Raw genomic sequence first — 24,409 nt, forward strand, 5'->3', positions numbered from 1 at the left:
TGGTGGCATATACTCATTTTGAATGAGTAACAAGTCTAAGCAACTTGGGGTTGCAAACATCAAAAATTATTAACAATTTTAACACTGTATCATTTGAACTGATAAAAGTAAAACTCACGGAAGCTGATGAATTCTACGAAATGGAGTAGGGTACTCTGGATGAAGACATAAATTGTTCTTATCAATAACTCAGAAAAGTCTGAGGTAGCCAGCAGGTGGTATAACCTTCAGTCTTCTAGCATATTACAGTTCTTTAATAGGCCATTATCACCTCATCGGTTTCACTAGCTGTGGGCACTATGAGGTCTTAGTTATATATAGAAATCAGAATAATCTAGGAACTTGGAAAATCTATTATAGACATGCCTAGATCTTTCACTCCAAGGATTGTAATTCCAATTGGAATAAGGTAGTAGAATAGTTTGAGAACCAGTGCCATGCTAATAAACCTCTATCATCCTCAAAATTTTTCTGAGAATTGAACTGGTCCATGAAATATCGAGCCAGGAAACCACAGATTTAGCGGAGATAACCTGGGCTGGTAGGTGGAGCAAGTTTCTACTAATTTATTATTCATTATCTAATATTGCCACATGCACTTGTGGCAGAACCTAACCCATCTGAGAGTTAATGGTGGAGAAATGAGGTACTGATGAAAATAAGAGTTTTAACCCCAGTTATTCCATACATCTAACATAACCACTGATGGAAAATTTGTATCAAAATGTCTAGCTTATAGAACAAGACAATCAGATGGAGAACTACAGGTCTTCAAAGAGCACACTGAATTCATTTCTCCATTTTTAGAAAGGTAATCAAAGAAGCACTTTTTGTATTACAGAAACCAGAAAACATGAAATAGATATGTTATCAGAGACATAGATACAGATAGATTTTTTATACATACATTTGGTAGCACATGTTATGGTGCTCCATTACTTACGCTTGAATTTGAGGCTTTGGTGAATTCTCATACCAGGAAACTGATGAAGTGAAGTTGTTAGAAGTCCTACATGGCTGTTTTGTAATGGCATCAAATTTACTTTTAGAAGAACACTTAACACTACAAGGAGATTCTCGTGGTGTAGATGGGAAGGACAAACAACCAGAAGTACAGACAGCAGGCATATTTACACCATCCTTCAGGTAGTCACTGTTTATTTTTTCAGAATTTATAAGTCTTTCTTCTTCTAGTGCATCTCTGTTTGTATAGTGAGCATTTACTTTTTCATCCAAAGCTGAATAATCTGCTTCTTCGTAATACCCATTTTGAACCATTTGTTGATCCTGCTCTTCCTCCTCATCCTCTTTACCCTGTTCCTGAAGAAGATTACTAATTTCTTTTTCAGAAATTTTCTTCTGAGGGCTAACTGAGTTGCTATAACTAACCGCACATATGTCAGAAATCTCGGTACTGCTGTGAGAGCCAAAATAATTTTCCACAAGCCCTTGCTTTACCATATCAGGACTGGCTGAAAGAGGATCATTTGTACCCAGGTGAGTTTCATCTTTAACTGTTTGGGCTTCTGAATTTATATCTTTGAGATTTAAGGTATTGCCATTTTTTCTTTTCACAGTTTCCTCTTCTCTAACTTCTGTATTAGTAGAAACAGAACCTGAAACAGCACAAGGGGCACCTAAACAAACCAGTGTTGAGTTTAATGTAATTGCTGTCCCTGAAGAGTTACTAGATTTATCAGGACTCTGGGAGTCTTTACACATAGTGTCCAAGTTAGGTTTGGAGATGCAACTACTTTTCACATCACAGGAAGTATGTTCATCTGAAAAAACAAATTGCAAAGGGTCTTTAGTGCTTGAATTTAAGGAATGTATTGCTATAGTTTCATTGTCCAAATGCCCTGAAAATACGACACTCTGTTGTTGCAAAATAATACTTGATTTTTTACTATTGTCGCATTTTGGCAAGTCAACTGGTCCTAGATTTAACACAGTTTTGCTATCACTTAGGTGGCATTCAGGCACAACAGATTTCTTAGAATTTTCATCAGGTGACAGTTCATCATCAGAAGGCAGAGAGTTTATGGATGTCAAAGATGACTGTATTTCACTTAAAGCACTTGTACTCTCAGTACAATGACTTCCTAACGAAAATTTTACATTACAATCAGGTTTCACCAAAAGCTGAGGAAATAATCGTTCGTTATTGTAAGGACCTTGTCCTTGCACAGTTTCAAATACTACATCAGGGTTTGGATGTGTTGCAAAAGAACTTGGTTCACTTTCAACACCTGAATCTGAAAATCTAGATGAGGCATACGTGGCATTATTATCTGGTAACTTAATTGTATCTCCACTTACTACAACATGATATTCTTTTGCAGAAGCAGGTTGGTTACTTCTTAACTTAGCTAATGAGTCTCCAACAGAACAGCACTTTGCTTCCTGCAAAGCTTCCTTTTCAAGTGTTATTTCTATAGATTTAGATTTACCATTAGATTCTAAGGACTCAAAGTTGGGGAGTTGTAAATTATCCACAAATAGTTCATCTGGTCGAAGCTCTGTCCAAGGTCCTATTTTAACAGTTATTTTCTCTCCACTGAAAGGATCCTTATCACAGGGCTTTACTTCAATTGTTCTAGCTCCTGAAGATGGGGTTGTTTGATGATCAGGGCAATCGTCTGATGAACTTCTGGATGCCACACTGTGTTCCACTTGTGAAATTTCACTATCATCCTGGGAGATATCAAGTTTACCTGAAATGGACAAATTTGCACAAAGATTTAGGCTGCCAGAGTTCAAAGGATCAAATAGGTCTGGTTGCATATTTTCAATATCTGGAGACTTTTTTTCAGTTCTCTCTGTATTTGTTGGCAAAAAGCTAGCTTCCTTTTGGCTTGTCTGTCTGACGTAGGTCTTTAGGTCAAAATTATATCCACATATTGTGGGATCCAGACCTTCCTTCTGACTATGCGAAGGATTGCCTTCAAAGCATTTAAAGAGATCATTTGATGCTGTATTTTTCAAACATTTGTAGCCTACTAAAACCACAGAATCCTTAGAGTTCTGTTTTATAATTTTTTTGGTGTTTTCTGGTTTCATTGTTTTCATGAGCTTAGTAACCTTAACCTTGGATTTATTTGATTCTTCATTCTTTCCTTTTAGAGATTTTGTTAGCTGCTTTTCACCTTCTGCATACCAAAAACTGGAGGCACCAGCAGGTCTGACTTTCAACTCTGGGCTAGAAAGTCCCGCTATAGAGCTTTCTTCAGTCTCATATTTATCCATTCTACTGGACTCTGATCTCTGAAGATTCTGTATTCCCATCCAGGGTGCATCTAAGTCTTTTATCCAAAGAAAAAAAGATTCAGGTTTAAAACAAGGTGTGAGAACTCAAATGATTAAGACTACATTTACTGACTACAACCTTCTAATATCCTCAAACATAAATAAAATTGGAGGGGAAAAATGGCCCCACATTAGGGAATGGTTTTATATATATTAGGAAGAATATACAGCAAATGACACAAACTACTTACATATTTTAGATTATGCTTACCTTCAATAACTGAATCTAAATACCTATCTTCAAAGATAATAGGTAATGAATGGAGATCTCCATCTAATTCACTACATTCAATAGGCAGAGGTGGGAGAGAACTGCAGAAGGAAGTATTTTTGATGGCGGTGCACATCTGCAGATGACTCTGAGCACTGAAAAATATTTATGTCAGACTATAATTTAAAAAAATTATACTGAATTCTACTTTATAGACTCCGCCCTCTCCTCTTCTTTCCCTGACCATTCCTATCCTCTTGCAGTCCTCAAGATATAACCTCCTTAGGAAAGAGCTCTTTGGTCAGAGATAAAAACAGCTACAATGAAAATTATGGTTCGTTGACAATAAATAGTTGACTTATAAAATTATGGTTTGTTGATAAACAAATATCTATTATATTCTCCTACATATTTTAATGTTATTTCAAAATGAGTCATTTATGCTTAATGTCTGAATTTACTAATTTGCTGGGAATAGCATATAAGAGAAATGTCAAAAGCTCCAACTGCCTACTAATGACTGATGATACTACTGGAAAAAATATATTCCATTCTACTGGTGTACTTAAGATATATTGGTAAATACCATTAACAGCTATTTTAAACAAGGTAGATAACTTTCTAATGCATGATACTTTTTTTTTTGAAGATTTTATTTATTTATTTGACAGAGAGAGACACAGCCAGAGAGGGAACAGAAGCAGGGGGAGTGGGAGAGGGAGAAGCAGGCTTCCCACCAAGTGGGGAGCCCAATGCAGGGCTCAGTCCCTGGGATTATGACGTGAGCCGAATGCAGATGCTTAAAGACTGAGCCACCCAGGTGCCCCTAATGCATAATACTTTAAAAAAGAAAAGAAAAAAAAAAGCTTTTCTTATGGAAAATTTCAAACGAATTAGAAGAATAGTGTAATAAATCCCATCACTCAGCTTCAACAATTAATATTTTGCTTTTCTTGCTTTATCTACACCTGTCCATGCCCCATACTCTATTATTATTTCCAGTTTCTTGAGGTGAAATTCACATTCTTTGAAATCTATGAATTTTCGCTCTATGAGTCTGACAAATGGATACATGATACAGAATATTTCCATCTACTCAGAGTTCTCTCATGTCTTTCTAGTCAAAGTCCCATCCCGAGTCAAAGACAACCACTGCTCTTTTTTTCATTCACCACAGTTTTTGCCTGTGCCAGAACTTCATACAAATAGAATCATATATTTACTCTTTATGTCTGACTTCTTTTGCTCAGCATAACATTCTCAAAACATTCTTTAAAGCCAAAGAAAACCAGATCTAAACATACTGAGTAGGAAGGCATCTATTCTGGGTATTTTACTATAAATCATTTACATAACAAAAGGCAGTGTCAGTCAGATCACTGGTGAAAATCTGTAACATATAATGATGAATGTAAGAGATTCTGACCTGTGAAAATAAAGATACAAGGCTGGAACCAGAGATGTATGGGACTGCCAAGGTTCTAGGAAGTCTGATATAGGGGGTGTGGACAATAGGAAAATATGCTTCTTTATAGGATATAAATTAATTAATTTATTAGGAATTAATTTTAATTCATAAAATTAAACCCAACTGTTGAAATAGGGAATTTCTGAACTTTAAATTCTAATTTCTTCTATTATAAATCACATATATTCTATGTGATAAATTCTGAGATAGGTATCTTACATAAAAGGAGGTGAAATCATTTTAAGTATGGATCTGCTCTACTCACTGAAGTTCCTGGTATGCAATGGCAGCTTCTCTTGGATGTTCAAAACAGAAGAATGCTTCAGAAAATCTGCGTACCTGAAAAAATCCAAAAGGGAATATGAATAACATGGTACAATCAAAAGGTCAATCGCTGGTAGGAAAAGAAACCTCTCTCCATTAGACCTCTCATAACCACCCCTATAATCTCCATCCTCAATGTTGCCTAAGTACTGTATTTTAGTATTTCATGAAATAAAAGAAACAATAAAATGTAAAGTGAGAAATTTAGGTTTACATTATGGATCCACGATTTATCCTCTTCAAGACAAGGATTCAGTTTGTCTCATTGACCCTTATGCCTCAGTAGGAAGAACAGTGCTCAGCACACTATCTCAGCACATGGTTAAAAATGGTAAGAATCAGCCAGCACTTACATCATGCTGTGTGCCAGGTATGCAAGTAGATGCCAACTGAACTGACTAACTAACCTACTGGTATTGTGACTCTGAGGCATTTCACCTCTGAAATTTGAAAATGAGTCTTAGATGACTCATTTTCAAAATATACCTGATACTTGTTCTACATTTGGGGTTATGATGAAGGATAAACAGGATAATGTCTGTGACAGCAGTTTGTAGTCTGGTAAGTATATACATATGTAAGCTATTATAATTGCCATTATAACATTCATCATATTTTTCCTTAAAATAACCATATATGTGAATTGTCTTCACTCCTAATGTATAATGTTCTTTAGAGTATGAGCTATGTTTTGATGATCTTCATTATCCCCCAAAACATTTACCTGGGTATGTTACAGAAGCAAGTACTTGGTAAGTACTGGCTAGCTGAATATTTCTTTCATCATATTTGTATTGTGATCCTTTCATTTTTAATTATTCAAGGAAAGGCTGTCAGTTACTGGAGCAATATGAGGCAACAGTAAGGGCATGGAAAAGATGTTTTGCTTGGAAGGTACAGGGAGGAGAGACATAATACATCCCAAGATTATATTGCATCTAAGATTCTTCTCTAAAAGAGAATACGAATTAAGGTTCTTTGGTCTTAAACATAAACTGGAGATATGTTTTATTTGACATCAAGATTTGGCCAATTAAATTTCTGACTTACTAAATAAACTTGCTTCCCCTAAGCAGATGAGACTGGGTCTTTAGAGGAACAAGTCAGTGAGGGAGTTAAGGAGAGGATGATGTGAGAGGCATCTATGAGAAGGATGCAATTTGTGTCTGTACTTTCTATCGTTGAGAGATATTTCCCCCTGAGGGCTATAATGTGTGAAGAAGAGAAGCCTGTAGCCTTCTGGATTCCTGAAGTTGTAGATGGGCCTGCAACACTAACCAGTAGGTTTTCCTTCTCTCCTTACCTACTGTGATTCATAACTATCGTTTCTTTTTTTGTTTTTAAAGATTTTATTCATTTGAGAGAGAGACCATGCACAGGGGAGGGGGCAGAGGTGGACGATGAGGGAGAGGGAAAGAATCCCTGGAGTGTGGAGCTCACATGATGTAGGGTTCAATCACAAGACCCTGACATCATGACCTGAGCTGAAACCAAGACTTGGATGCTTAACCGACTGAGCCTCCCAGGCGCCTCATAACTATCATTTCCTGACAGCATCCTATCTACCAGTCTCTATGATAAGCACTTTTCATTGTTAATTTATTTAAGAAGCATTTTCTGACTCCAATAGGACCCTGAATTCCCTTCCTTCCTTCCTTTTTTAAGATTTTATTTATTTGAGAGAGAGAGAGAGAGAGAGCACAAGCTAGCGGAGTGGGAGAGGGAGAAGCAGGCTCACTGCTGAGCAAGGAGCCCAACACAGGACTCAATCACAGGGCCCTGGGATCATGAACCAACCAAAGGCAGATGCCCAACCCACTGAGCCACCCAGGTGCCCCTCTTTTCATTGTTATTTAAGCTGTAGGAAAACCCTATGAAGTGGATATGTCTTCATTTAATAAGTGAGGAAACAGGGACAAAGCGGTTAGTTACTTGGCAAAATAACATAGCTAGCAAGTGATTAATATTGGATTCAAATAAAAATTTAAGAAATTCCAAATCTTATGCTTCAAACCACTTATCTCTTCTGCATAAAGACTCCCTGTTAACAGAAAACCTTTCCTTTCCTCTATGCACCCACATAAAATTCTTTGTCTAATTTTTCTCCTGCCATAATTTTGTGCTATGGCAATGTGTAATGAGTTTAAGTCTATTAAATGTATTTTGTGGCCATAACTAAGGTATGACTGCCACCTGATGGCAGCACCACTTAATTTGGAGCAAAAGACATATATTAAAAAAATATTAAATTTACAAATTCAAACTTAGGGTGAGTAATATAGATATTACTACTTTGGTATATATGTTTGTAAAACAAATTTTGTATATTTACTCCCAATTTTTAAAAATTCACTTATTTGGCATTATTGACTATTCAAAATTTAGCAAATAGCTAGAAGGTTGAAAAAAGCCTCTTGAGCATTCAAAATAGGTATTCATCAACACTTTACAGAGTTAAATGTTCCTTTATCTGTGTTCACCATTAAATACTTAAATTGCTAAATAGTATTCATTATAGTACAAACTTATTATACTATAAAAATATATTACAAATAGTATTTGTATAATAATATGATAAAATATATAATAAAATCAGAATAGTACTTACTGTAGTATTTATAATATATAACATTTATTATTAACATAGTTGTTATAATATATTCATAATACATTTATTAAAATATTTTATACATGGCTATCCAAGTTATACTCAAATCCTCAGTACAGGATCTAAATATCTGATATATTATCTATGTGCCTTGAAGAAAATGGTCCCTTCACAAATGTTTATTTAACAATTATTCTTTAAGTTCTTAGACTGTACTTTTGGTAGGGTATTTTAAAAGCTCCCTTTATACACAAAGATGATCTATATTTACTTTTCAATACACAGCATATTAAAAGAACAAATGAGACAAAGGGAAAAGCAGAATTACAAAATATACATGATATATATAAGTAGATGTAAGTACACTAGGCAATTAGCAGAGAACTTGTTACTGAAACAAAATATAAACCTAGATAAACCTTAAAAACATAAACCTAAAACATTCCCATAAAAACAGACAAATAGATTAAAAATTAATATAACTTAGAATATTTTAATGGAGGATCTAATATCTAGACTTTTTAAAAAAGACTTATTTACTTATTTTGGAGAGCACACGAGCTGGGGGGAGGAGCAGAGGGAGAGAGAATCTGAAGAAGACTCTCTGCTAAGTGCAGAATCCAACTCGGGCTTATCTCAAAATCCACAAGATCACAACCTGAGCCAAAATCAATAGTCAGGCACTTAACCAACTGTGCCTAAGTGCCCCTTTAGACATTTTTAATAGCATGGAATACCAGGGTATTAAACCCTTGATCATATAAATAAAATGCATAATGATAAGTCATTTTGAAAAGGCTAAATTAGGTTTGGTATACTCTATTTCAGATGGTAGGGGACCATGAAGCACATTGGAAAGTTTAAGATGGTAAAACATAATTTAAGGGAAGAGTTAATCCTTTAGGAGCACGTATCAGATAATAACAAAATGCACTTTGGGATAAACTTATTTCCTGAAAAAAATGGGTATGTTCTCTCTCTTTATATATATACATATTTATATATTTATATTTATATATATGTATATATTAATATATTTATATATATACACACATATATAAAATCTATAATGCATTGTGCTTATATCAATAATTACAGTAACATTGGAAGTCTGCCCAAACCTTGCAAAACAGGAAGTAAAAAGTATCAAATTAAATATTATAAATAAACAATATGTTTTCAGAAAGTAGTTCTACTTTATTAAGAAAAATATAGCTTAATCTATTAAGGTTCACATATAAACAATGCATACATATTATACTGAAGGAATACCAGATCAAGAAGTTTCATAGATGAGTACCTCTTTGTAAAAATGCAAACTTCATAATGTTTTGTGTAAATAACTCATTATTGTAAAGAGATCTTTGAGTAGGAAATGATGGCTATGCAATCTATTTCAAACTCTTTCCCTCTTCTAGAGCATAAAAAGCAGTGATACAGTTGAAAATAACATTTTATGATCTTAAAATCTCAATAAAAGCTAAGAACAATTCCATGACCCTCTAGACTTGAGGTCTAGACTAGTTGCTGCAAATTAGATTCTAGGGTCCCACTAAACCCTTTAGCAGTTCTAAAGTACAAATATAAAAAAGACGCTCCTTCCACTGGCAGATGCAACCTGACTCCAGTGAAGACAAACCATATTTCAATTACCACTCTTCCTAGAAGAATGCTAGGAACAGCATACGTAACAGCCTAACCCTGTTAATTACTTGGAGAACTTAAAAAAAAAAAGAATTACCCATACCTGGGCCTCATTCAGCACCAGTAATTTTTAAAGTTCCTCAGATGATTTTAATGTACAATCATGGCTGAAAACCACTATTTTAACTTCTACCACAACAGAGGAATTGGTAATGGATTTGTCTTCCTGAAAACTATAAAACTGGACAAAATGCATTGAACAAATGTTTCAAGAATCAAAGAACGTGCATTAGAAATGCAAAGAAGCAGGAAAGTATAACTTACAATAATGAGATAAAAGCAATCTATAGAAATGGACTCCAAGATAATTCAGATGTCAGAATTAGCAGGCATATACTTCCTTTTTAAAAAATAATTAATAGACTTATTTTTTTTTGGAGCATTGATGAACCAATATTGACAGTTATTATTAACTAAAATCCATAGTTTACATTATTAAGATTCACTCTTGGTGGTACACACCGTATGGTCTTTAACAAATGTATAATGGTATGTGTCCATCATCACAAACCATCGAGAATAGTTTCTTATCTCTAAATATCTCTTATGCTCTACCTATTTGTTCTTCTCTAAATCCCCCTGAACCTCTGGCAACCACTGATCTTTTCAATGTCTCCGTAGTTTTTCCTTTTCCAGAACGTCATACGGTTGGAATCAGATAGTAGTAGGCAGACCTTTAGATTGGGTCTTTCACTTAGCAATATACTTTCAAGTTCCTCTTTCACTTTCTGTGGTTTGTCCATTTCTTTTTATTGCTGAATAATATTCCACTGTATGGATATACAATTTTTTTAATCCATTCATCTGATGAAGGACATGATGGTTCCTTCCAAATTTTAACAATTATGGAAAAAGCTGCCAAAAATACTGTGTGTAGGTTTTTGTGCAGACATGTTTTCAACTCATCCGAGTAAATGCCAAAGAGCATTATAGTTGGATTATACTGTAAGAATATGTTTAGATTTATATGAAACTGCCAAATTGTCTTTTGAACTAGTTGTACCATTTTGCATTCCTACCAGCAACAAATGAGAGCTCCAGTTGCTCTACATCTTCCCTAATATTTGGTGTTGTCAGTGTTTCAACTTTCATCCATTCTTATAGGTATGTAGTGTTATTTCATTGTTCTAATTTGAAACTCTCTAATAATGAATGGTAAGTTGCGTATTTCCCTTCCCCCATGTGGAAGGCTAAAGAAGACTGGAGTTGGATTCCCAGGTCAGTTGGGCTCTGGAAAGATAGTTTCTGTTGAGACAAGTCTTTCTAAGGACAGAATGCTCTGGATGTATTTTAAAACAGCTACCTCTCTCACTCCCATACCCTCCTGCATGGGAGAAGGGATTTTCTCTAATCTTCACCACGAGAACCTGATTCAGTTCCCAGAGGTAAAACTCAAAAAGTGTCAAGTTCCTCTAGGACTGAGCCCCCTTGAAGTTACACTTAAAGCTTGTTCATACTGAACCACCAGAAATTCATCAAATGTAATTTAAGTTTTTCTACCCCAGTACTGACTCCAGGGGCCATTTCTGCTTGTGGGTTGGTCTCTGCTCTGGTCAGATATGATTCTCTGTAACTGGTTATCTAACTCCAATTTGAGGGGCAGGAGTTTGCCCTGTGACTTCAGTTCTTTAAAAGATCTAATAAGATGTGCTGATACCCAGTTTGTTCAGCTTTTTTCTCGTTGTTAGGGTGGAAGTGATTATGTCTAAGCCTCTTATATGCCAAATTATAAACAAGAAGGCCAGGCAAGTAGTTTTAAGTCATGATTATAATTGCCCAATGAGTGAAAGAAGTAGGTTGTAATGAATGAAGAGGTACGGAGCCTCAGCAGAAAAATGGAACTACTAAAAAAAAATTTAGAAGTAAAAATATATTTGAAATGAAAAATTTACTAGGTGAGATTAAGAGCTGATTAGACACTACAGAAAAGACTGAATTCAAAACTAGAATCATGAAAATATTCAATCTGAAAAGCACAGATTAAAAAAACAAAAGAATTTGAAATCATATAATACAAGTGAAATTAGAGTACCAGAAGGAGAGGAGTGGAGAAGACTGGGGCAGAAAAAAATAATATCAGAAGATATGATGGCTAAACATTTTTGTAAAAATTAGGAAGAAAAAATAAACATGCAGATCCAAGAATCTCAATGAATCCCAAGCAAGAATAAATTCAAAGAAAACTACAACAAAACACATCAGAGTCAAAATTCAAAGAAAACTGCAACAAAACACATAAGAGTCAAACAGACACAAACAGAGTCAAAACACAGTATCTTTGAAAACCAAAGATAAAAAAAAAATCATTACAATAACTGCAGGGGAAAAATAACATAAATGACAACTGACTTGTCATCAGATACTATGGAGGCCAGAAGATAATGGTCTATTTTTAAGTACTAAAACAGAGGGGAGGGGAAACAACAATACAGAATATTGGCTGAACAACCCATTAATAAACCTGACCTAATTTAATTTAGATCTGTGGAATACGACACCTAATAAATTTTGCAAGGTCATAGAGGTATACAGTTAATATGCAAAAATCAATTGCACTTCTATATCCTAGCAACAACTGTTTGGAAAATGAAATAAAAAGATCATTTATAATAGCATCAGATAATATAAGAAACTTATGAATAAATTTAAGACACTGAAAACTACAAAACACTTCCAAGAGACATCACAGAAGAAGATATCACCTAAATAGGGAACTATAACATGTCCACAACATATGATGAAAGAGAAAATTCTCTCTACATTGATCTATAGATTATGCAATCATGCAATGTAAACTAAAATCCAAAGAAGACTTTTTAAAATAAAAACTTACCAGTGGATTTTAAATTTACATAGAAATACAAGGGATCTGGAGGAGACAAAACAATCTCAAAAAGAAAAAAAAAAATTGGAGAATGTACAACTAATTACCTGACTGATGAAAGACTTACTACAATAACACAATCAAGTTAGGGGGATATTAATGGAAAGATATATAAGAAATCAATGAAAGAGAAAAGAAGGCCAAGAAATAGATTCAATTCATTAGTCAACTGATCTTCAACCTCCAATTTCCCCCTTTGTTCTGCATCTTTTAAGATTATATGGTATGTATTTCTACATCCTGTCTTGTGATGTATCACACTGATTGATTTATGAATATTGAACCATCCCTGATCTCTGCAGTAAATCCCAGGGATAGCAGTGAGTGATACTGTTAATGCATTGTTAAATCTGGTTTGCTAATATTTTGTTGAAGATTTTTACACTTGTGTTCTTCAGGTGTAGTTTTCTTTTTTGTAGTGTTTTTGTTTGATTTCAGTATCAGGGTAATTCTGGCCTCATAGAATGAGTCTGCAAGCTCTTTTATTTTCTGGAATCATCTGAGAATGGGCAGTAATTCTGCTTTAGATGCTTGGTAGAATTCACCTGGGAAGGTCTGGTCCTAGACTTTGGTTTGTTGGTAATTTTTTGATTACTGATTCAATGTTGTTTCTAGCAGTGGACCTGTTCAAATTTTCTATTTCTTCCTGATTCAGATTTGGAAGACTGTTTAAGTTTATAAGAATTTACCCATTTCTTCTAGGTTGTCCAATTTGTTGGTATATAACTTTTCATAGCTTTGTTATTACCCTTGTATTTCTGTGGCATCAGTTGTTATTTCTCCTCTTTTACTTCTGATTTTATTTCCTTGAATCTTCTCTTTTTTTTTTTTTTTTTTTGAGTCTGGCTAAAGGTTTATCAATTTTGTCTATTTTTTCAAAGAACCAGCTCTAGATTTCATTGATTTTTTCAATTGCCTTTTAATTTCAACTTCATTTATTTTCATTCTAATTATTACATCTCTCCTCTATTATCTTTGGACTTCCTTTACTAGACCTTTAGGTGTAAGGTTAGAGTATAAAATTGCACCAAGAAGAATAAAATAGCTAGGAATAAATTTAACCCAGAGGTGAGAGACCTGTATTCTGAAAACTCTAGGACACTGATGAAAGAAAATGAGGATGACACAAATGGAAAACTATCCCATGCTCATGGCTGAGAAGAATTAATATTATTAAAATGTCCATACTACCAAAGGCAATGTACAGATTCAATGCAATCCCTATCAAAATACCAATAGTTTTTTCCCATAGAATTTAAACAAATAACCCTAAAATTCGTATGGAACCACAACAGATCCTGAATAGCCAAAGCAACCTTGAGAAAGAAAAAAGTTACAGACATCACAACCCCAGATTTCAAGATACACTTCAAAGTTATATTAACTATATAGCACTGGTATAAAAACAGACACACAGATCAACAAGAGAGGATAGAGACCTCAAAAATAAACCCATGCCTATATAGCCAAGAATATACACCTGGACAGCTACATTCAGAAAGATAAAACTGGGCTGTTTGCTTACAACAGATACAAAGATAAAATAAAGTCCTAACTGTGAGAACTGAGTATGAAACTCCTAGAAGAAAATATAGGTAATACTCTCTTGGACATTGGCTTTAGCAACATATTTATGGGTATGTCTCCTTGGCAAGGGAAACAAAAGCAAAATTAAACTTTTGGGACTACATCAAACTAAAAAACTTTTGCACAGTAAAGGAAACCATCAATAAAACAAAAAGGTAACCTACTAAACAGAAGAAGATATTTGCAAATAATATATCTGATGGGGTGGGGGAGCCACTGACTTTAGCTTAGGTCATGATCCCAGGGTTCTGGGACGGAGCCTGGCATGAGGCTCCCTGCTCAGTGGGAGTCTGCTTCTCCTTCTTCCCCTGCCCCTCCCTCTGTTCGTTCCCTCTCTTAAGTAAATAAATAAATAAAATCTTAAAAAAAAAAGAAGAAAATATTTGAAAATAATATATCTGATAAGTCAAATTTCCAGAATATATAAAGAACTCCTGCAACCGAATAACAAAAAGACAACCAATTAAAAAATGGGTAAAGGAGTTTGAATACACTTCTTTGAATACACATTTTGAAAAGAAGTTTAAAAATGGCCAACAAGCACACAAAAAGATGCTCAACATCATTAGTCATAGTGAAATGCTAGTCAAAACCACAACTAAACACCACTTTGCAACCCAGTAGGTTGGCCGTAATAATAACAAAATAATAGAAAGTAAATATTTGTGAGGATGTGAAGAAATTGGAACCATTGAACACTCCCAGTAGGAATATAAAATGGTGTAAGTGCTTATGGAAATCAGTCTGGAGGATCCTCAAAAAGTTAAACATAGAATTACCATACAACTCAGAAATTCTACTCTTAGGTATGCACCCAAAGAAATGAGAACAAGAATTCAAACAAGTACTTGTCCAGTAATGTTCACAGAAGCACTCATCATAATAGTCAAAGGGTGGAAAGAACCCAATGGCCATCCATTTCGGTTGGCATTCAAACCTAACAAGGAATGAAAGACTGATACATGCTACAACATGGATGAATGATGTGAAAGAAACCAAATACAAAAAGTCATGTGTTGTATGATTATCTTGATATGAAACATCCAGATTCGGTAAATCAGACTAGTGTTTGCTAGGGAATGGGTGGCAGAAGGGGAGGAAATGGGGAGTGACTCTTCAGTGGGTGTGGGGTTTCCTTTTGGGGTGATAAAACTGGACTGGAACTAGGCAGAGGTGATGGTTGCACAACACTGTGGATGTAGTAAATTGTACATGTGAAATAGTTAATTCATGTTATGTAAATTTTATGTAAAAAACAAAACAAAACCAGGGGGCGCCTGAGTGGCTCAGTCAGTTAAGTGTCCAGACTCCTGATTTCAGCTCTGGTCATAATCTTGGGGTCACGGGATCAGATCAAGCACTGTGTCGGGCTCTGTGCTGGGTGTAGTGCCTACTTAGAATTCTTTTGATCCCTTTCTCTCTCTGCCCCTCCCCGATATGCTCTCTAAATTTAGAAAAAAATAATTAGAGGACTGTACAGAGATCAATGAAAAATGAAGATTTCTCTAATTCTGACTATATAGTTTGAAATATTATTTTATGAAGCCTTATAAAGTGAAACATTTTCATTTTACAGTCCAAGGAAAGGTTCATTAAATGGAAGAGTTTAAATGAGCAGTACCATAGAATATTAAGTAATCAAACAGCAAAAACACCATATCAACTTGGATTTCTTTGCTTTAGATTAGGACTACAGATATTAGTACATGGTGAGTAAAGCCATATGTTTACATGTTCTGTTTTCTCACAAGATTACTAACCTTCCTAAGCTTAACTACAAAATTAGTTTTCTCCTTAATCAAGGACTTCCATTCCATTTCTGTACCTCCATAAGACCTATTTCATTCATCCAAAAATATATAAAACAAGGGTAAATCCTTCTTTGATGCTTTGGAATACTATTTGATAGGGTTGCATGAGACATAATTACATAGAAAAATTATTCGCTGCATACCTAACATTCAGATGTAACTAGGCGTCCTTTATTTTTGTTGTATCTGGCAATTCTACCCCACAGGACACTGAAATACAAATAATTTTTTTAGTATAAGTATTTCCCAAACACTGCATAGGATATATTTATACTGAAAATTATTTGTTTACCTATATTAAAATTTAATCAGGTACTCTGTATTTTATCTGGCAACCCAAGGTATTTGGCAAGACAGAACTAAGTATTTATTCAAGCTGTCCCTGAAAGAATGCCTGCTATTTTGTCCTATTCCATCAGCCCTAACAAGACTTGTTCAGGGCAGAAAACAAGTCTGTGATGCTAAGACAAAGCACAAAGCACAAAACCTGTCTCTCCAAGTCTAAAAAGGGCATATGTTCATCTTAACATTGGACTTATAATTCTAGGCACAAGCTACCATACATTAAATATGGCATCTCTGCAGTACACTGGGAAGCAGTGTAACAGAAGAGGCATTTTTGAAAAGTACTAAAATAAAGATCAGTAAAATTGTTGAGGACAGTGAAAATGAGTTCTCCTTAAGACACTGGCAAAAGACAATTCTTCAAGGTCTCTTACATTTTTGCAAGTCCTGTGAGCAGAATCAATGACTGTCCTCATTCTTTTCAAGGATCTCTGTATTGAGAACAGCCTGGGAAGGTAGAGACACCTCTTCCTTAGAAGCAAAGGGTAGGTTTGCTTACAGTCTTGGTAGATAAAGACGTGCACTGGAACAAAGATGGCATGTCCACGTCCATTACAAAGTATCTGGGACCCTTAATCACAAAGATTTTTCTCCTGCAATGCAATACACTAGTGTGAACCTGGCTTTCTTTATGTTGGGGTGTGGAAACCGGGGCTTAAGAAAGAAGTGCAAATGATAACACTAAGGTTACTGGAGTTGCTGCAACAAAGTCCTTTGTCTCTGATCTCGTATCTTCTGCTAGCATTAATCATTCTGTGGAGGTTATCTTATTTGCTTTTAAGTTCTTCACAGATCTCAGGTCCTTTACAGTTCTTGACACATAAAAATTTCATTTTAATTTCAACTTATTTTTGCTTTTTATAAGTTATCTCACTTGATAATCCATATTTCAGTTTGAAGTGACAAAGATATCTTTCACTTATAATAAATACTTTATTCTTTTTTTCCAGCTATATCAAGAGATAACTGATAGAAAACATTGTGTAAGTTTGAGGTGTACAGTGTTGATTTGATAGACTTACATATTGCAAGATGATTACCACCTCAGCATTAGCTAATACCTCCACTGTGTCACATAATTACCATTTCTTTCTTGTGGTGAGAACCACTAAGATTTACTCTCTTAGTAACTTCCAAGTACAGAGTACAGTACTGTTAACTAAAATACCACGCTATATATAAGATCCCCAGAAATTATTTATCTTATAACTGAAAGTGTGTACCCTTTGAACGATAGCTCCCAATTTCACACCACCCTTCCTTCCACCTCTGGTAATCACCATTCTAATCACTCTTTCCATGAATTCAGTTTTTTAAGAATCTATATATAAGTGGTATCATACAGTATTTGTTTCTGTCTGACTTGTTTCCCTTAGCATAATGCCCCCAAGGTCCATCTGTCTTGTTGCAAATGGCAGGATGTCCTTTCTAATAGTTGAATAATATTCCATTGTATATACTGGTTTCCCTCAATATCCAATAACAAAGAAATCCTAATGAAACCTTTCTTAAGCTGAAATGGCATAAAGCGAAACAGCAATGATCATTTTATAAAACCAAAACTTTTTGTTATTTCTTTTGGTCAGTGAAAGCAGGTAACCAATGTAGGTCTTTCATAAAAGCATAGCGGCATTAAAGCAAACTTTCAGATATCAGGGGAAACCTGTATATAGAAGATCTTCTTTATCCAGTCATTCATTGAGGGACACTTAGGTTATTTCCATTTCTTGGCTATTGGGAATAATGCTGCAATAAACATGGGAGCACAGATATCTCTTTGAGATCCCATTTTCTTTTCCTGGAAGTGATACCGCTAGATCAAAGGGTAGTCCTATTTTAAGAAACTTCCATACTGTTTGCCATACTGGCTGCACCAATTTACATGCATACCAAAAGTGCACACGGATTCTGTTTTTTCCACATCCTTGCCAACACTTGTTATCTCTTGACATTTTAGTAACACTCATTCTAACAAGTTTGAGGTGATAACTAATTTTGATTTTGATTTGCACTTTCTGGATGATTACTGACATTGTGCATCTTTTCATATATCTACTGGTTTTTTTTATGTGTCTGCATAAATAGATATTTAGCTCTTCTATACATTTTTTAATCAGATTTTTTTCTACTGAGTTGCATGAATTCTTTATATATTTTAAATATTAACCCTTTATCAGATATATGACTTGGCAGTATTTTCTCCCATCCATTAGGTTGCCATTTCATATTGGTGATGGTCTCCTTTGCTTTGCAGAAGCTTTTTAATTTGATGTAGTTCCACTTGTTTATGTTTGCCTCTGCTTTTGGTGTCAAATCCAAAATAACATTACCAAAACTAATGTCACCAGAGAGCTTTTCCCCTATGTTTTCCTCTAGGGGTTTTATGATTTCAGGTCTTATGTTATTAAGTTGTTAATTCATCTTGAGCTAATTTTTGTGAGCAGTGTAAGATAGGGGTCCAATTTCATTCTTTTGCATGTAGTTATCTCGTTTTCCCAATACCACTTATTGAAGAGACCACCCTTTCTCCATTGAGTATTCTTTGCTCTCTTGTCAAATGTTAGTTGGCCATATATGCAAGGGTTTATTTCTGGACTTTTGTTTCCATTGTCTATTTTTATGCCAGTACCATAGTTTTCATTACTATGGCTTTGTTGTGTAGTTTGAAAACAGGAAATACGATGCCTTCAGCTTTGCTCTTCTTTCACAGTATTGCTTCGGTTATTTGGGATCCTTTGTGGTTCCATATTAATTTGAGAACTGTGTTTCTTATATTTCTGTGAAAAATACTATTGGAATTTCAATAGGGATTGAACTGAAACTATAGATGGCTTTAGATAGTATGGATATTTAACAATATTAATTCTTCTGATCAATGAACATGGGCTATCTTTCCATGTGTTTGTGTCTTTGGTTTCTTTCATCAAAGTCTTGTCATTTTCAGTAAAAGCTCTTATAGCTCCTTGCTTAAATTTAGTCCCAAGTAGTTTTTTTTTTTTTTATTTGATGCTATTTTGAATGGGACTGTTCTCTTTATTTCTTTTTTTAGGTATTTCATTGTTAGTGTACAGAATCCCAACTATGTTTTATATATGGATATTACATCCCACAACTTCACTGAAACTGATTAATTCCAACAGTTTTTTGATGGAGTGGTAAGCATTTTCTTTTTAAATATGTAAGATCATATCACCTGCAATCAGAGACATTTTACACCTTCCTTTCTGATTTGGATGCCTTTTATTGTCTCATTGCTCTGTTTAGGACTTCCAGTACTTTGTTGAATACAAATGATAAGAATGGGAACCCTTGTCCTATTTGTGATATTAAAGCAAAACCTTTCAACTTTTCACCATTCAGTATGAGGCTAGCTGTGGGTTGTCATGTTATTATTATATTGGGGTATATTCCTTCTATACCCAATGTGTTGAGAGTTTTTATCATGAAAGGACATTGTATTTTGTTAAATGCTTTTTCTGCATTAATGTGATGATATGATTTTAGCCTTTCATTCTATTAATGTGGTGTATCACTTTTATTGATTTGAGTATATCAAGCCATCCTGATCCCAGGGATAAGTCCCATGTGATTATGGTGTATGATCCTTTTAATCCACTATTAAATTTAGTTTGCTAATATTTTGTTAAGAATTTGTGCATGTTGGGGCACCTGGGTGGCTCAGATGGTTAAGCATCTGCCTTTGGCTCAGGTCTTGATCTCCAGGTCCTGGGATCGAGTCCCACATTGGGCTCCCAGCTCAGTGGGGAGTCTGCTGCTCCCTCTGCCTTACCCCCTGCTTGTGCTCTGTTTCTCTTTCTCTCTATATAATGAATAAATAAGATCTTATTTAGAAAAGAATTTTTGCATGTTTAATTTTCTATATTCATCAGGGATATTGGACTGTAGTTTATTTCTCTTGTATTCTCTTTATCTGGCTTTGTTATCAGAATAATGCTGGCATTGTAAAATGAGTTTGGAAGTGTTCCTTTTTGATTTTTTGGTGAGAAAGATTAGCTTTAATTCATTTACATATTTGGTAGAATTCACCAGTAAAGCCACCTTTTCCTATACTTCTCTTTGCTGAATAATTATTGGTTATTGATTTAATCTCTTTACTCATTATTTGTTCAGATGTTTCTATTTCTTCATGATTTAGTTTTGGTAGGTTTATGTTTCTAGGAATTTATCCATTTCTTCTAGGTTATCCAATTTATTGATTTATAATTTTTCATGTTAGTCTCTCATGATCCTTTGTATTTGTGTGGTTTTAAGTTGTACTGTCTCCTCTTTCATTTCATATTTTAATTATTTGCATCTTTTTTTTTCTCAGTCTAGCTAAAGGTGTTGATTTTATTCTGTCAATAAAACCAGTTCTTTTGTTTTGTTGATTTTTCCTATTATTTTTCTTATTTTAATACTTATTCATCTAATATTTGTTATTTTCTTCTTTCTGTTAACTTTGGGTTTAGTTTGTTCCTTTTCTAGTTCCTTGATGTGAAAAATTAAGTTAGTTATTTGAGATTTTGACCCACTGGTTATTCAGGAGTATTGTTTAACTTCCACATATTTGTGATTTTCTCAGATTTCCTTCTGTAATTGATGTCTAGTTTTATACTATTATGGTTGAGAAAGATACTTGGTATGATTTCAATCTTTTTAAATTTGCTAAGACTTACTTTTTTGACCTATCATATGATCTATCCTGAAGAATGTTCTGTGTACACCTGAGAAAAACATGTGTTCTGTTGTTGTTGAGGTATCTTACATACATTTGTTAGATCCATTTGGTCTGATTATGGTTCAAGTCCAATCCAATGTTTCCTCATTGATTTTCTACCTGGATGATCTATCCATTATCGAAAGTGAGGTACTGAGGTCTCCTACTATAGCTGTATTGCTTTCTATTTCTCCCTTCAGATCTGTTAGTATTTACTTAGTATATATAGGTGCTCCGATGCTGGGTCCATATATACTTTAAATGGTTAGATCTTCTTCATGAACTCACCCCTTTGTCATTATATAATGGCCTTGTTTCCTGTTACTTTTGGCTTAAAGTCTATTTGGTGTGATTTAGGTATAGCTTTCCTTAACAAAAAAACAAAAAACAGCAACAAGAAAGTGTAGCTATCTTTACTCTTCTGAGGTTTCTGTTTACATCGAATCTTTTCCCATCACTTCACTTTGTTCCCACGTAGGTCCTCAAAGCTGAAGTGAGTCTCTTGTAGGCAGCATATAGTTGGTTTTATTTTATTTATTTATTTATTTATATCCATTCAGACATTCTCTGACTTCTAGAGAATTCAATCCATTTACATTTACAGTGAATGCTGATATGTAAGGATTTACTAAAGCCATCTTATTAGTTACTTTCTGGCTGTTTTATAGTTCTCTTCTTCCTCTCTTGCTGTCTTCCTTTGTGAACTGATGATTTTCAACAGTGCTATGCTTTGCATCTCTTCTCTATCTTTTTTGATCTACTGTAGTTTTCTGCTTTGTGGTTATCATAAGGCTTACATAAAACATCTTGTAGATTAATATAGATGTAATAGTTTATTTTACACTGATAATTTAATTTCAATCTCATTAAAAAACTCTATCCTTTTATTCTTCCTTTTGTTTCTGATGTCATAATGTACCAGTTTTAATAATGTGTATTCATTAACAAATTATTGTAGCTGTAGTTATTTTTAATATGCTTGTCTTTTAACCTTTACATTAGGATTAAGGGATTAACATACCATATTACCATACTAGAGTATTGTGAATTTGATTATACACTTACTTTACTGGCATGTTATATATTTTCATGATTTTTATGTTGTAACTAGTACCCTATCATTTAACTTTGCAAATTCTTTTTAGTATTTTATTTATTTGACAGAGTGATAGAGCGAGCAAAAGTAGGCAGAGTGGCAGGCAGAGGGAGAGGTGAGGAAGAAATAGGCTTTCTGCTGAGCAGGGAACCCGATTCAGGACTTGATCCCAGGGCCCTGGGATTATGACCTGAGCCAATGGCAGACGCTTAACTGACTGAGCAACCCAGGTGCCCAAGTTTGCAAATTCTTTTCTGAATTTCTTGTAAGGCAGGTCTAATAACGATGAATTACTTCAGCTTTTGTCTAGGATTATCCTTATTACTACTTCATTTATGAGAGAGAACTTTGCCAGAAAGAGTATTTTGATTGGCAGATATTTTTTAAGCATTCTGAATCTATCATCGCACTCTCTTCTGCTCTATAAGGTTTTTGCTAACAACCCCACTGATTGTAGGTTACAATCTTCTTTTTCTTGGAACTTTCAAGATTTTTTTGTCTTTGATTTTTGACAGTTTTATTATACTGTATTTTGGAGAAGATCTCTTTAGGTGGTTTGGTGACCTATAAACTTTATGTACTTGGATATCCAAATGTCTTCCCATGTTTGGGAAACTCTCAGTAATTATTTCTTTAAATAGGCTTTTTTGCCTCTTCTCCCTCTCTTTTGCTTCTGGAACTCCAATTATTAAAAATTATTTCTTTTGATGGTTTCTCATAGATCAGGCATGCTTTCCTCACTTTTTCTTTCTTTTTTCTTTGCTCTCCTCTGATTGGAATTTTATGTTCCTATCTTTTATCATAGATTCTTTTTTTCTGTTTGGTCCATTCTGCTGTGACTGTGCTATCTGTTGCATCTGTCATTTTATAAAGTGAATTCTTCAGCTCCGGAATTTGTTTTTGGTTCTTTATGATTTCTCTTTGTTAATCTTCTCATTTTGTGTATTGCTTTCTTGATTTTGTTGAATTGCCTTTCTGTGTTTTCTTGTAGCTCACTGAGTTTCCTTAAAATAGTTATGTTGAATTCTTTATTAGGTAAATCACAGATTTCCATGTTTTTGGGTTTAGTTACTGGAGGATTGTGATCCTTTGGTGATGTCAGTGTTTCATGTCCTTTGGAGTTGGGTTTTTCTTTTTTGGGGGGTGGGCAGAGGGAGAGAAAGAATCTTAAGCAGTCTCCATGACCAGTGTGGAGTCCGATGTGGTGTTCAGTGTCACAATACACATCTGAAATCAAGAATTAGATGTTAACTGACCGAGGGACCAGCGCCCCTTGTGCTCTTTGCAGTTTTGCATTGCTATCTGAACATCTGGAATAGCAGCCACCTCCTCCAGTATTTACCGTCTTCAGGGCAGAAATACCTCTCTTCAGTCCAGCCAGAATTTCTGAGGCTTTCTCAGACCTTCTATGGATATATTTGCTTCACATTTCTTGCTCCCTCTTGTGGTAGACTTTAGTATTATACTCCTTCTCCCCTTCCTGCCACACACCTGGCTGAGTGCTGACCCCCACCTTTATTTCCCAAATGTGGTGCTACAGCTCCTTTGTGGTCTTCCTGGCCTGCAGCTACAGATCTGCTAAAGCTTGCTCTCACTAATGTCTTCAGCCGTGCACACAGGGAGCCATCTGCAGATTAGAAGGAAGAGTGTGGATGAGGGCATGTGGGATGGTGGAGGTTCTCATGGCCAGTTGGAGGGATTCACAGGTGAAGTTCACAGGCAGACTTTCAATGGAGTCTCTGATGTGGTGAGTACGATGAGTCCCTTTAATGCCTTCTGAGAGTCCCATCTGCCACCTTCCTGTCTATTTCCACCCTGTGCCCCAACCATGGAGCTCCTGATTTAGTGATCTAGATGGGGTGAAAAGGAAAGATGAGTCTCTTTGGTAATAGCCTGAACAGCTAGACAAGCTAGATACTCACTCATCTGTTCTCCCTTTTCTCTGCAGGAAAAACCACAGGCCAAGAAGGATTCTCGTAGATCAAAGCTGTGCTATCTTGGGTGAAAAGTGATGTATGTAAAGACGAGCTATTCCTTTTGCTAGAACTCGAATGCAACCAAACTTGTACGTTTTTTTTGCTTCAGTGAATGATGGAACTTCTCTGGAAAGCTGAACTTGCACAAAGGCTTCCTCACAACCCTGTGTAATTGCCTAAGTCAGTGCTCCCCAGAAGGTCCCAGACTGTAGCCAAGACGAGCAAGAGCTGGAAAACATGCTACTACAGGGTCCAGTCAAGACCGAAACCTGTCTGCTTATTATCCAGTCCACAGGTGGGTGGGAGGCCTTGGTATATAGTATTGGATCCCACAGCTCTCACGGTCACTTTTGTTCATGGATATATGCTAAA

The 24,409-nt window shown here is 35.1% G+C and overlaps 1 protein-coding gene across 8 annotated transcripts in view; it reads right to left on the reverse strand.

Annotated features, from left to right (window-relative positions):
* Window positions 1-24,409, reverse strand: part of FAM135A (family with sequence similarity 135 member A) — a 131,229-nt gene that overhangs the window by 28,771 nt on the left and 78,049 nt on the right. For 3 of the 8 annotated variants that reach the window (XM_004769299.3, XM_004769298.3, XM_045069362.1), the window contains 3 exons: window positions 5,251-5,324; window positions 3,518-3,672; window positions 944-3,302 (listed from right to left, as the gene is read on the reverse strand). In XM_004769299.3, the coding sequence (XP_004769356.1) occupies window positions 944-3,302; window positions 3,518-3,672; window positions 5,251-5,324 (2,588 nt within the window). The remainder of the gene's footprint in view (window positions 1-943; window positions 3,303-3,517; window positions 3,673-5,250; window positions 5,325-24,409) is intronic. The other 5 variants (XM_045069366.1, XM_045069365.1, XM_004769303.3 and 2 more) reach the window with 3 other exon arrangements.

This window comes from Mustela putorius, unplaced genomic scaffold (assembly GCF_011764305.1).
Source record: "Mustela putorius furo isolate JIRA1106 unplaced genomic scaffold, ASM1176430v1.1 tig00003927_pilon_pilon_pilon, whole genome shotgun sequence".
NCBI lineage: Eukaryota > Metazoa > Chordata > Mammalia > Carnivora > Mustelidae > Mustela > Mustela putorius.